At 43.3% G+C, this 15004-nt stretch overlaps 1 protein-coding gene across 5 annotated transcripts in view; it reads left to right on the forward strand.

Annotated features, from left to right (window-relative positions):
- NPSR1 (neuropeptide S receptor 1) overlaps positions 1-15004 on the forward strand; it is a 238349-nt gene that overhangs the window by 192737 nt on the left and 30608 nt on the right. For 3 of the 5 annotated variants that reach the window (XM_011950139.1, XM_011950137.1, XM_011950140.1), the window contains 2 exons: positions 7640-7726; positions 11232-11412. In XM_011950139.1, coding sequence (XP_011805529.1) covers positions 7640-7726; positions 11232-11412 — 268 coding nt within the window. Of the gene's footprint in view, positions 1-7639; positions 7727-11231; positions 11413-12308; positions 12771-15004 lie in introns of those variants that run through there. The other 2 variants (XM_011950141.1, XM_011950138.1) reach the window with 1 other exon arrangement.

The raw sequence follows: 15004 nt of genomic DNA on the forward strand, positions 1-15004 counted from the left end.
CCACAAACGTATTTGCCATGCACGTCTCTGTATAAACGTCTTGCTTAGACCCTCTAAGGCCCACTCAAAGCCATCATCCATTCATCTCTCAACACAAACAGAGAAGACAGAGGGACAGACGGAGCAGCTCCTGTCAGCCACTGCTAGGTCTTTTCCTTGTGTTCTTCCCTTTAACTCGTTTCCTGTTTGCTCCATTTCACCCATGGCCCATTGCCCATTGCCCATTTAACCCATTTCCCATTTGAGAATACTGCACTGGCAGTGAGCTGTGCTTTTTTTTTTTTTTTCTAAACAGGAAATGAGTTAATCCACAACTCTTCAAGGTGGTGTTACTGTCTCTCACAGACAGAAGACAGACTCAAAGCTTAAGCAGTTTGCTTGTTTTCACGGGTAGCATGTGACACAACTGGTATTCAAATACACACATATTGAGTGCACACATAAGGACAAGACTTTTTAAAAATTAAAAACGCAAACTTGGTGTCTTGTGTGCGGCTTCCCTTCCAGGACACTTCCTCTAGAGCTCTGCCTTCAGAGAGTTATTCCTACCTCATCTCCTGAAGGTTTTGTTTTGATATATTTAAAATCTAAAGGCTGAGTCATGACTGGCAGTGTGGAGACCAATTTTGTGGAGGTAGCCGAGGTCTTCCTGTACTTTCAGACGAATCAGATTGGTATAAACCCCTGTCATGTGATTTCTGCCAATCCTGTGGGTCTGACATGCTCCTCCCTGCTTGTCCCTCTGAGCACTCACTCTCACTGTCTTACCTCCTACAGCTCTCCTGTTCCCTCCACAGCAGCACCGCCGCCCTTGCTCACCACCTTCCTCAGCATGCCTCCCCCCAGGGAGGCTAAGTTCCTGGTTCTCTCCAAAGTTCCCATGTCTCCTGCTACTGCATATGCCAGTCCTTGCACTCTTGGGCTCCCCTGACTTCCGGTCCTTGAAACCATACAAAGCCACTTAGAGCTCTGTTTCCCACTGATACAGAGTGTGCCATTATTCCCTCCCAAAGGTGGAAATGGCTGCTGCCACTTTTTATTCTTTAATATAGTTTTATATCTCCATTATATCTATTTTTTAGTTACTGTTAGTGACCTCGTCCTGGAATAAGGGCAGCTGGTATTCTCAAAAGCTTATATGCTCTCTATATCTTATTCATAAATGGAATGCAGTTGATTTCCCATCTGGCATTACAGCCAAGCAGCTCTAGAGTTGGCAGGTAAATGGGATCTCCAGCTGGGTCCGCATGCCAGGATTATTGCTTATCAACGAGGGGACATTAGCCATGATTAGTGTGAACAGAAGCTCACTTTGTAAACACTGGCTGAAAAACTCAAGCCATCCTTAGTGCAAGAACCATTCTTCTTGCTGACAAATATGTCTATTTTCTCCCAGTCAAACACTGACAGAAAGGAAAAGAAAAAGAACTGTATCATAAATTATCTAAAGACTTTCCCACAAACAAGCGTGGAGGGCAAGACGTGGAGGACACAGGGTTTCCGATCCTGTATATTATCTTTCATAAATGAGCATATTATTGATGACTGGGAGGATTTACTTGTGCAAACTAGAACATTTACTACTGCATGGGAGCAGGAGATTGGGCAGGTATACCCATGTGTTCCATTAAATGACAAATGACATCATTAAATGACAAATTTCTCATTATAACTATGTCTAGCTATCATGGCTTAGCAGATATGATCCATGCTATATCCAAATTCCATGTTTTTAATTAAATGAGGCACACTAGAGTGAAGGAAAAAAGCTACAGATTAGGAATTGGGTTAGAGTCCTATTCACTTTCTATCTTAAAAAATTTAAGAGAAGCCCATTAACTGCTGTCCATATCAGCTTCTTCATCAGTAACTGTGAATAAAATGACTTCTCTACAATTAACTACATTTAATAAAAGATGTGCCGGAAAAACATAAAGATACAAATAAATGACGATTATGACATGTTCGTGGATAGTAAGGTTCAACACCATAAAGACGTTGAATCTCCCCAGCTGATCTACAAGTTAATAAAGTTCCAAACAAAATTGAATTGAAACATTTTATTGAGCTTCACAAGCCTATTTTAAAATAGACGTGGAAAATTCAAGAGCCATGAGTAGCCTAGACATTCCTAGGGATGCAAAACAAGGTAGAGAAAGTTTGGTTTACCAAATATTGAAAGCATTATAAAGTCAGAGTGTGGTATTGGCACAATACACAAATGGAAACCTCAGTTTCCTTGCCACCTGCTGCCTGCCCACGAATCCAATGCCACATGTTTCAGGTTTTCATTAAGACAGCATTGCATATGAAGTACCAATCTCTACTTTAGTGAGAGAAACACTAGCAGCTGTATAACCCAAAATATCAGTAGCCTTACCCACATAGAAGTTTATGTCTTAATTAAAATCCAGTTGGCAATAAAGACCAGAGGGAAAGGCATTGTTCCACACAGTCGTTCAGAAATTCAAGCAGGTGGAGATTCTGCCACACTTAACAGAGGGCTGCTAAGGTACCCCTCAGCACCTCCCTCCAGCAGGCAGGGACTGGGGAAGAGAGAGAGTGGAGGACTGCTCAGGAGAGGTATCTGAGCCAGGTTTGGGGATGGTAGACATTGACTCTTCCCAGTATCCCTTAGGCAGATCTTAGTCACATGACTACACACTGCTGGAAGGCAAGCTGGGAATTGTAGTCTAGTTGTGTGCCCTGGGGAAACAGGAATGGGTTTGGTGAACAGCTCATCTGTCTTTGCATAATTATTTTAGACTGTCAGGGCTCCTGCTTCTGCCTGAGCTGAGGTGCTGAGGTACAGAAAGGGCTATCTGGTGGATTAGTGAAATCTCATATCTAGCTACAATTTATGGTTGGCTCTGGGCTAAAAACCTGAAAAGGAACTCAAAATGCTTTCCTACTTGAAGGTTCAGATATATGCAGGCATGTCTAGCTAATGGGGAGAGAGGGAGTACCTCAGATGACTAGAAAGGGACAATAAGATCCCTGAATGTGAAAACATTCTGGAGAATATGGAGTCAGGCACAATGAATGTCTTAAGGTCAAAGGGAAATGTAAGTTCTGGGTCACAGAAGAACATTCCCACCTAACCACTCTAGCCACTTGTTGGCATCTAGGGAGGAAAACGCTGTGTGGGGGGCTAAAGAAGCTGAAACTCTTGGAAGTTAAAGTGAGTCTGCTGCAGGTCCCTGGAATAGCATAGCACAGAGGAGAGAGGCCATTCCCTTGCTTCCTAGCAAGAGAACTTGGAGAGCAGATATCCCAGAGAAGAGCAGTGGTGCTGAATAACTGACAGCCCAGGGACAGAACTGAGGCCCTGAGAGGTGGAGCAGAAGAGCAAAGCAACTGCCCAGGGTCAAGAGCAATAATGAAGAGGACTCACAACGTTGCTCTGAAGTGACTGTGGCTGTGGAAGCATCTGGTGCCCAGCCGGAGCCCCTCAAGAGTCAGTCCTTGGCAAAGGGGAGGTCTGGGTGAAGTGACCTGGGGCAACCCAGGGCAGCTGCAGTGAGCTTAGAAAGCAGGATCCAGATAGTGTCATGATAGAGGCACAGGCAGTGGCCCGGGTGGATCCTGGAACATTGAGACACCTCCTTGGGTCTCTCAGAAAAACTAGAGGGACAAAAACCCCCTGGGAAGAAATGGACCGCAGTCCTGCAGCTAAGCAGATGAGACCTAATGTGCTTAAAATACTGAACTGATGATTTCATGGGGGTATTCAAGCTGTATTAGTAAAGAGAATGTTACTGTTCAAAATGAATTTCAAGTTTTAAAAATTTTAGAGATCAGGGAAAACTGCTAAAAAAACTTTGAAGTTTTTAAAAATCAACCTAACATACACAAAGTTTCTAATATAAGAAGCATATTTATTTTAAAATATTTTCAGTTAGACTTCCTTGTTTCTAAACAAATCACCTGCACTCACTATAAGTTCACAGATGAATTCCCCCCACCACCTCCCAGGAAACAATTCTGCTTCCATTGGAAATCCCAAAGTGCCAACTGCTCCCACTTCAGGTGCTCAGCCTGCACATATAATGGGTTCCCAGTGGCTCTGTAAGAGGCCTGTGGTCTTGGGAAGGTGAGGAGCCAGAAATGGCCATTTGGAGACTAAATTTTCAACATGTGCCCCCATTAGGGATGTACTCTGGAACTAAAACAGTCCACATCAGTGTGCTTCTTCCAGTCCCAAATTGAATGGACCTGCCACCTTCAGGCTACCCAAGTTATTAATGCACAGTGACAGCTGAATTTAACTGTTTTTCACTGCAGCTCAGCGCCAAGGCCTGAGTAGAAATAATCCTTTTATCTCCCAATAAAGGAGAATTACTGGCATTTTGTAGCTCAGCTCTCTCTGAAGGGCCATCTTTAGAAGCTAGAGGCTTTGCATTTCCTGGAATGGTCAGATTAAAGATGCTTTTCTCTGATCTCTGGGCAGGTAGTTGATTATATTGTCACCCAGTTGCCCTGTGGAAAGCACTGCAGGTTTCCATTTTAAAGGGATTTCAGAGCACAAATGTCATTCTCGAAAACTTTTCTGAAAGACCAACTTAGTCTTCAGAACCATACTGTTTAGGGGCCAGCTGTTGCCTAGGAACAGCCAGTGGGGATGCTTTGAAATAATATAATTTGGTCTGCTGTCTTCTTTACTTGCCCCCCATGGGTATAATCTCACCTGGATCATTTTCTGCTGTACATAATTCTTACACAGATAACAACCTTGTATAATAGACAATCAAATGTAGTAATACCTTCTATTCACTTCCATAAAGATGGCTCACCTTCCACCTGAAATATTGATAAAACTGCATTCATCTCAACTGATAAGACAGCTGACATCCCATCATGGGGCTTGGTTCCTTGAATATGTTATTTTATGTTAATCTTCAAAGTAACTCTGAAGTAGGTGTTCTACACCTCAAGTTTTAAATGGGAGAACTGAAGCCGGGAACTTTAGACAATTTGCCTAAGGTTACACAGTTTTAGTAATTGGTAGAGATGGAGGATCCATTCCAGTCTGATCTTAAAGCCTGTGTCCTTCCCAAGATCCCATCCTGGAAATCAAGGTTTCTCGCCTTTGACACCTTTGGCATTTTGGACTGGATAATTCTTTGTTGTGGGGGCTGCCCTGTGCATTGAAGGATGTTTAGCAACATTCCTGGTCTCTGCCCACTAGATGCCAGTAGCACACATTCACACATAATTGTGATGATTAAAAATGTGTCCAGACATTGCCAAAAGTTCCCTGTAAAGTAAGATCACCCCAGCAGAGAATCACTGCTCTAAATGTTCTGAAGCATTTGCTTTCTTACAAGGCTGAGGTTTTGTGGTCCCATGAAATGCACAGAAGAATCTGAAGACCCTAATGGTATTTAGGAGTGGCCTTACAGGATATGCTTTAAGACATATGAATTAATTATAATTAGCATTTTTTTCTTTGTACCTAAAGATCCCCTATTCCTGTTACTCTTGCAAATCATTTGTCCTCTGCAATGAGTAAATGTTCACACTGCAAAACTACTCAGAAACTTCAGTGGCCTGCGGCTGCCTCAGGAGTTCAGCCCAAGCTCCTCAGAAAGACATTCAAGGCCTTCCCAGTTTGCCTTCAGTTCTCTTCTCCACTCTCAAACCCCATATATTTGTAGGTTACAGCCAAGCAATATGACTCACTGTGGTTAAAACGCATCCTCCGTTTTCTTGTTCCATGTCTTGGCTGAGGATATTCACTCTCTGCCTCCCACCTCTCCTGATCCCACGCCACATCCCGCCTTTGTCTTGGAATCCTTCTTATGTCATTTGAGTTCACTTGATGCTCTCTGCAACTCCCACACAGCCTCCCCAGCACAGTGGTGGAAGGATGGGTCTCTCCTCTGTCCACAGTTCGTTTCTGTCTTAGTCCATTTTCTGCTGCTATAACAGAATACCACAGACTGAGAAATTTATTTAAAAAGAGATTGATTTGGCTTATGGTTCTAGAGGCTGGGAAATCCAAGAGCAGGGCACTTGCAACTGGCAAAGGTCATCCCATGGCAGAAGACAGAGGGCGAAAGTGAGCACCCAAGACAGAGAGAAAGTCAAGCCAAACTCGTCCATCCCATCAGAAGCCCTCTTCCACAATAATAGCAATAATTCATTCATGAGGGCCAAGCCCTAGTGGCCTAATCACCTCTCAAAGGCTCCACCTCCCCATACTGTTACAATGACAATTAAATTTACACATGAGTTTTGGCAGAGTCATTCAAACCATAGCAGCATTTTGCTCATCTCAACCAGTTTTATGGAGAGTGTGTGATCTTTCATGCTGGATTGAAAATTCTTAGAGAATAAGTACTATATTTCAGCCCTTCTAGTCAGTCCTTATCTCTTAGCAGATGTGCTATACTTGGGGGGTTGGGCTAGATCAGATTGGTGGCGGGATTGAATGAATATTGCAAAGGTAAACATCTGACTGGTTTCCATGGGCATTAAGATAAATTTCAAACGTGAGAGCTGGGCAGTGCAGTGAACACAACGGAGTACAGCAGTTTGTCTTTCTAGTGCACAACTGCCCTACTCCATGTGACTTTTTGGATGCCCTGAGTGGGCCTCTGACCAGGGCCACCACTAGGGTTGTGCCCACTGAGCCTCACTGGGTGGCTCCTGGCTGAGAGGTGTGTGTGGCTGGCATCCTCTTCATATTTCCCTCATTGAGTGTGTGCCCTAGGCAGGCCTGTGCTTATCAGAGAAAGGGCCCCTTTTCCGAAATTTCACAAAGGTGGCACGTGGGCTGGTGGAAGCCCTGACAGTAAAAAACTCTTCCATGAGGAAAGGGACAGCACATCTGACATTTTTATCCCCAAATTTATAGGTAATCACTCCTTTAACTAAGGCCTAATGCACTGGATCCTGCCTAGCTTATCCTATCACTTTGTTTTGCCACTGCTTGACTAGTGAGAGGTGGTTATTGATTCATTCAACATATTTGTGTTAGTCACTGAATATGTGTATAGGCTACAGGAGTGCAAAATCAAAGCCCCTGTCATCATCAAGCTTGTATTCTAGTAGATCCTTACATTCACCCCTCAGTGTTCACCATCAGACAACAGCCACATACAAAAAAAATGTATATCCAAGCTCCTATTTTGGAGAGTTCTGATACCCCTGTCTTGAGCTTTTCTTGAGAGTGTTTTTTTTGTTTTGTTTTTGTTTTTGTTTCTTTTTTTTACAAATGTATTTGTCTGGGGCAATCATTTCAGAAAATAACTTTGCCTAGGTTGCTAAAGTGGCTGCATGGGTGTCAGCATAGCCAGGGCTCAGAGAGTAGCGCTCCTCAGGGAAGACCTCAACTCCTGCATGGTCACATGGTCAAATTTCAGCTACAGCTGTTCAGACCATCTGACCAAGTCTCTTGAGAGAGTCTGAGCATTCCATACCATTTGCATGTAATATTAAGGTATAAACTGAGCATTCTCCAGAAACCAGCCCAGAACCATCTTTAATCTAAAAACTTTCAAGGAGGGCCATCTGGGCATAAATGCACAGGATATAAGTGAAAACTGGAGTCTAACTTTTAATGTTCCTATTGGCAGAAACAGAAACTGTCACATCTTGAACACTTCATCTTACTATCCCCCTCTTGTATCTACAGATGGGAAACTGTGCAGCAGCTACAACCGAGGACTCATCTCGAAGGCAAAAATCAAGGCTATCAAGTATAGCATCGTCATCATTCTTGGTAAGCTATGTCCCTCCTTGAGCTGTAAAGTGGTATGAACATCCCAAAAGCAAGCTTGCTCCTGGGACCTGGTGGCAGAAAGGAATTTGCCAACGAGCACTTCTACATTGGTCTGATGGGAAAGGAATGTGTGAAACTCATCAGCCCATTCATGGTTCCTTCAAGGGCTCACATTTGGTTCCTAATTGCTCTCCTTATGAATACAGCTGCCTGCCAAGGCTATGGGTTGAATAATTTGGAGAAAATCTGATTAGGAACTAGCTGAAACGGATGCTCACATCACCTGCTAACTCAGTCACTTCCTTGAAGACACTCTCTTCCCCAGGGTTGGAGTTCACAAGCAAAAAGAAGGTGGAAGTGGCTTTCCACCTTTTCTGAATATTTAACATTAAGTTCACTACAAATTTCTCCCTTATGGCACCTTACCTGCCCTTCCACCCTCCTGTCTTCTGCCCTTTCCTTTTCCTTTCTCTCTACTCTTAAGACTCATAAAGTCACCTTGCACTATTTCCTGTCTGAAATACTCTGCTCTCCGGTGGTGATCTGACTTACTTCCTAACCTCATTTGTTCCCCAACAATGCCACCTCCCTGAGGGCTCCTTGACAAGTCTTTTTAATATCCTTTTTCTAGTCTACTCTGTCTTACTTTTGTTCTTGGTTCTGCCTGGCACTATAGGACATAGACTGATTTTCTTATAGTCTGTCTCCCCTGTTGGAGTAGTGAATCTGTGAGGGCAATGACTTTGGCTTTTGTGTTACTTATATTATCACCAAGACCTAAAATAGGGTCCCCTACACACTGCTCAATTAACATTTGTTGAATGAATGAATGAATGAATGAATGAAAATATGCAAGAAGGAAAGGGATTTGTACTATTTTCTTTTTTATATAGCTTACATATCCCCTCCTTGACCCTCTGGCAGCTCTTGGAAGCTCCGAGGAAGCATAGATCTCCCATTAGCTACATGTCAAAGCACCAGAACAGTCTTCTTACCCTTCTAAAACGCAACTGCAAAATGCCAAACAGACCACACACAGCATGACTCAGCCAGCAGGACGTAGGCACAAAACAGCATTGCAGGCAGAACTGGGGTAAAACATATACAACCCACCGGGGCTCAAAAACTTTGTCAGAGGCTTCTGAAGTAGATCAAAGACTCCTCTGTCTTCTCAGATAGTCAGAACGACAGATGCACGTTCCCTGGATGTTGAGTTGGAAAATGTTATGTTTACAAGTGTGGCCCAGAGCCAACATAGCCCTTTGTCATCAGCAGCCATACACCAAGGCCACACGGGATCCCTTCAGTCAGCAAGCAGAGACACCTACTAGAGGGTCAGCAAATGTCGACAGCCCTATCAGACCAAAAGGGCCCTTTCTATAGCAAACACTTTGTAATGTCCCTTTCCCATCTTAAAATAAAATGCCTACTTATACTACCTACCATGATAATTAAAATGTTAATATATTGCCAAAAAATAATACAAAGGAGGAATAAGAAAATAATCTAAAATAAAACAATACTATTTTTGTTAATTAATTAAAATTTATACCAATTTTAACGTGTAAAAACGTAAGCACAGCTACACTAGAAGAATAATGAAGTAGTCACACCTACACCTTGACATAATAACAGCTACAATGAAAACCAATACAGGTGTATTTTCATGGAGACATAAAAAAATGTAAGCAGTATTGCTGTCAGTGACTTGATTTTCTGAGCTGCCAAAAATAAAAAATCCTTGTAAAATTTTGAATTAAACAAAGTAATGTTTCCTCCATTTACAACAGAATTGTATTTCTACAAATTTCAATATTTACTTAATCTGTGTTTATGTGTAAAACAAAGTCAGGTTTCTAGACTAGGATAACTATACAGAAGTTTCTCTTCTACATGAATGGGCATTCAAAGTAGATACAAATCTTCGCTGGCTGGGCTGCCTGTACCATGCCAGAGAACTGGTATCCCTGTGACAACCAGAATCCTCCAACTCCACATATACACACATGCAGACACACAAGCTCACAAGGCCATTTGCCCCGCTTAGTGCCCCAGATACTGTTCAGGGCCAGTGTTTGGGTTAATTAACCAGGATCCAGAACACTTAGTGGGCTCTGTGTTTGAATTGCTCCACTTTAATACATTGCCAAGGTCTGGGGTCGAGAGGGGAACCGTGAGTCTATCATTCTAAAATTCCCCAACAAGTTACAGAATCTGCATTACAGAGTTATGGCGGAAAGCTTGTCCCTGCATGCAGACAGCCAAGGAAGCCAAACTTCTACTCTGAGAAAAAAGTCTATGGATGAGAAAGTGGGAGAAGGAGAGTAGAGAAGTTATGGCAAGAAGATGAGAGATGTATGTATTTCCAGTCAACTCATGAGTGTTTAGCTCTGTGTCGTAGTCTGTGCTCTCCAGAGGATAATGAGAGAGAGAGAGGTTTATTAGAAGGGATTGGCCCAGGTAATTACTGAGGCTGAGAATTCCCAAGCTGTGCAGTTGGAAGCTGGAGACGCAGGAAAACCAACGGTGTAGGTGCCAGTCCAAGTCTGAGTCCAAAGGTCTGAAAATCGGGAGAGTGGATGGTATACATTTCAGTTTGATTCCAAGTGTGAAGGCAGAAGACCAATTTCCTAGCTTGAAGACAGGCACACAGAGTAAATCTTCTTTTACTTAACGTTTTTCTATGACTAAGGCCTTCAGCAGATTGGACATGGCCCATGAACAGGGGAGGGCAATCTGCTTTTCTTACTCTACCAGTTCAAATGTTACACTCATCCAGAAACGTCTTCATATGTATCCAGAATAGTGTTTAACCAAACATCGGAGCACTCCGCAGCCCAGTCAAGTAGTCTCAAAACTAGCCATCACACTCTGAATCCCCACCTTTCATCCATTTCTTTTGAGAATTTGGAGCCAAACAAAATTGGGGTCTCATACATGCCAATGGATTTAGAGAAGGGTATAATGTGGGTATTTTCTGGAGAGGCCAACTTAGAGGTGAAAGAGAAAATTGAGAACACTGTCATTAAACGGGTGTGTGCTTAGAAAATATTGTGATCACCCCTTCTCCCTGACATAATCTAAAACCAGTAGTCACTATGTGGTCAAAATGCTTCCTGTTCTGTCTTTTCCTAGAGAATCTTCAAAGTATTTTGCTATTTTTTCCTGATCCCTGTGTTGGATGAGATGGTATGGCCATAGTCACTTGTTCCTGGGGTTTCTATAAAGAATCCACAGCAGTAGAAATTTGACCCTTCTTTATGGACAGAGAAGCTCTATGACCTTTGCTCAGTTTTAGGAACATGTCTGTAAGATGTGTCCATATGTATGTGTGTTTGTGTTTAAGTGAATGTGACATCAATGCTCTAAACAGCATCCAACCCCAATATTTCTGAGAAATTCCAGGTCCCAAAGGACCTCCCAGGTAAAAGTCCAGTCAGGACCAACCAAAAGAGACCCCTCAACTGTTACTTGCTCTGGTGCTAATGGCTCTCTTCTCCCCCAGCCTTCATCTGCTGTTGGAGTCCATACTTCCTCTTTGACATTTTGGACAATTTCAACCTCCTTCCAGACACCCAGGAGCGTTTCTATGCCTCTGTGATCATTCAGAACCTGCCAGCATTGAATAGTGCCATCAACCCCCTCATCTACTGTGTCTTCAGCAGCTCCATCTCTTTCCCCTGCGGGTAAGGGGAGCTCTTGCATGGGTCAGACACACTGATGGTCATTGCACTGGGATTCCGTCAACACATGGGTTTCTCATGTCTAAACTCTCCAGCAGGTTACAGAATCCCCCTTTTATAGATGAGAGGCTTGAGAGTCAGAAAGATTCCACTAACGTGGCTGATTTAAACCCTGGCCCAGGCCACAGCTGATGTGCTTTTTCCTATACCACAACACCTCGTATAGAAAACACCTTAATCATGACACATCTAGAAGACCTTGCTTTTGTTCAAAGCATCTTCACATGAATTGCTTCAATACAGCTCTATGGCAATTTAATGGAGCCTTATTATCATTTTAGAGATAAACAAAGTGAGTCTTACATGGTTAATGACATCATTGAGGTTATATGAATAATTAGCAGAGCTGAAATTAAATCCCTCCCACAGTTATTGTGATTCTTCTGTTTTTCTGCTGTTTTTCAGTTGTTTTCCTGCATAAGCCACAGAGGGTAGGTGGAAAATTCCATAGGAGATACAAGAGGAGAACAATTTAAGTCTTGGGCTTAATGCCAGTCGTTGAAGTTTATATCTTGCCATTGCTTATTCGTAGTGATGTATGACCTTGGGCAAGTTATTTAACGTCTATAAACCTCAGCTTCTTCATCTGTAAAACGGGGCTAATAGCAGTGTCTACCTATTGGCCTGTGATGTCTCTGTCCTCTGGGCTCTGGTGCTGACCAGTGAGAAGGAGAGCTGTGAATCATGGAGAAGGAAGGTCAGGGTATTACATGTAAAGTGCCTGGCACAGTTGTCTGATCTTTAATACAGTTTTTATAACTATTGTATCTTAACATGTCTACTTCCCTTTTCATTAGGTCAAATTATTTCCCTCCCTGCTTTATTTTGACTTTCTCCAGGGAGCGAAGATCACAGGATTCCAGAATGATGTTCCGAGAGAGAACCAAGAGGCATGAGATGCAGATTCTGTCCAAGCCAGAATTCATCTAAACCCTAGGACAGTGCCAGTGCTAGGCTGAGCACCATCAACTCTCCCAGGTCGCTGTCACCTGCTTGGGCATGTGCATAAAACCCGAGCCAACTTCATCCTACCCTCGTCATCACCTGGGAGATGCACAAGACAAATGTTCTAATGAGTGCATGTACTGCATTAAGTATTGGCCAACACGAACTCCCCAGTTACTCATGCCAGCCAGGAAGGAAACACCTTCCTTCCCGACCATTCCCAGCCCTCCTTCCCACTGACCAGCACCTGAACCCAGTGAACACAGGCATCAGTGGCCCAAGGTCCTGGCTTGGAGCCAGTGAGTAGACAGGCAAGCAGAGGGGACAAAGGTAGCTGGGTTATACATGAATATTCTCATCACAAAGAAGAAAATAAAAGACTTAATTAAGCCTAGACTTTTCCCCAGTTTTGGATTGGAGGTTCAGTGCTTGTAGCCAAGAAAGTGTTTGTCCTTGAAATGCCAACAAATTCATTTCCAGGCATTGGTGCTTTGCACCTCTTCTGCAGATAGCCTCGGTTTGCAGATGGGTGTGCTGGCAGCAGCCAAGTGCATCTCCTATTCCATCAACAAATGATTTGTGGAAAGGGCACACTGTTGGCCCTCCAGAACAAGGTGAAATGAAAGGATACGGCTTCTGATAGAAAATAAGTTGTGCTAAAAAGCCATGGGCCCCTGACTTTTTGCCTCTGAGAGCTGGTCCCTAGAACACACATGTCCTTGAGGCTTCTTTCTTTCTTTTTTTTTGGAGTCTTGCTCTGTCACCCAGGCTGCAATACAGTAGCATGATCTCGGCTCACTGCAAACTCCACCTCCCGGGTTCACCTCATTCCCCTGCCTCAGCCTCCCAAGTAGCTGGGACCATAGGCGCCCGCCACCATGCCTGGCTAACTTTTTGTATTTTTAGTAGAGATGGGTTTTCACCATGTTAGCCAGGATAGTCTTGATCTCCTGACCTCGTGATGTGCCCACCTCAGCCTCCCAAAGTGCTGGAATTACAGGCATAAGCCACCGTGCTCTTGAGGTTTTCTAAGACCTCTCACTCTGTATTTAACACTTGGGCCGCTCTGGGCTCCATTCCTCACACCTCAAGGACAAGTCTTCCTGTTTTTAAATCCCTGAACCCTCTCTTTGGTTAGGAGCTAGGTTCCTGTGGCTTTTCCAGGCTTAATGTTTCTCTAAGCCCTTTATCATTCTTGCCTGTCGCAGCCTTTGTCTAGCATCTCGGCCGGGAAGTGCTAGTGGGGCTTATTTTGACAGGTCTGGAGTTTGGTACTTATGAGCATAATCCAAGTGAAATATGACTAAATGTTTTCTAGTCAATTTCTCCTATCAGAGTTTTCCACAAATGGAAGTGAAATAATTTCATTTGATCATATATACATCCCACCCACGGCTCTGGGATGCACGTGAGCACCTTATTTTAGCTTCACATATATTCTTGACATTAAAATCTCCTTGGCAAAATCCTCCTTCCCAGAATTATTCAGAGCTTAAATTGGTGTTTTTTTTTTTTTTTTTTTTTTTGGCAGTCTGCTAGTGGAGTCATTAAATTGTTCAGTATATTTTAATAGCATTCCATTCCTCATTATGGTGCCAACTCCAAGTCTGCGTCTTTAAGGTCATATGGGCTTTTTTTTTTTTTTCCATAAACTCTCTTTTCAATTTGATCTGACCTTAAGGAAAGTACCTCTTTAGGAGGAAATCAGACTCCTCACTTGCTATCTCTCTGAGATTTATTCTCTGAATTTGAGGAGCCTGAATAGTTTTATTTCTACACAACAGTTTTGAAGGCTGTTTCCCTCTCTGTCCAATCAGCTAAACTTGAGCAACCATGGAAGCTTTGAGCAGCTGAGAAATGCTTTTCAACATTTCACTTTAAATCAAGATGTGCCACAGAAGACCCACGGAACTGTTGCTAAAATAGCTGCCTGCACAGCAGCCAATTAACAGAGCAAAATCTGGCAGATGTCCTACATGGCAAAACAGGAGGACCAGGTTCTCTTGACAGAAGCTTTCAATCTTTGTCAAGTCTAGTCTGCAAAATACATTACATGCCTACCTCATCCATCAGTAGAGTCTCAAAGTGAAGGAGAGAGTGGAGTGAGGGGCGTTGTGATCTGTAGAAACTGTGAACATGATTTTGTAGTTGTTGTGATGCTGTCTCTCTCATTTCCTGAGAAGACTGGAGATCAGTAAGATAAGTGTACAGGTTGCTGCAGGATAATCTACCATTTAAATGAAACTTGCTTTATATTGGTATGGATTCTGGAATTGTCATTTCCAGATGTATTTGCTGAGCTTGGGGAAACATGATGTAACTGGTAATTGGCCGGGTGTGGTGGCGCACGCCTGTAATCCCAGCACTTTGCGAGGCTGAGGTAGGCAGATCATGAGGTCAGGAGATAGAGACCATCCTGGCTAACACAGGGTGAAACCCTGTCTCTACTAAAAATGCAAAAAAATTTAGCCAGGCATGGTGGCGGGCGCCTGTAGTCCCAGCTACTTGGGAGGCTGAGGCAGGAGAATGGTGTGAACCTGGGAGGTGGAGCTTGCAGTGAGCTGAGATCATGCCACTGCACTCCAACCTG

The sequence above is a fragment of the Colobus angolensis genome, unplaced genomic scaffold, assembly GCF_000951035.1.
Source record: "Colobus angolensis palliatus isolate OR3802 unplaced genomic scaffold, Cang.pa_1.0 Scaffold302, whole genome shotgun sequence".
Taxonomy (NCBI): domain Eukaryota; kingdom Metazoa; phylum Chordata; class Mammalia; order Primates; family Cercopithecidae; genus Colobus; species Colobus angolensis.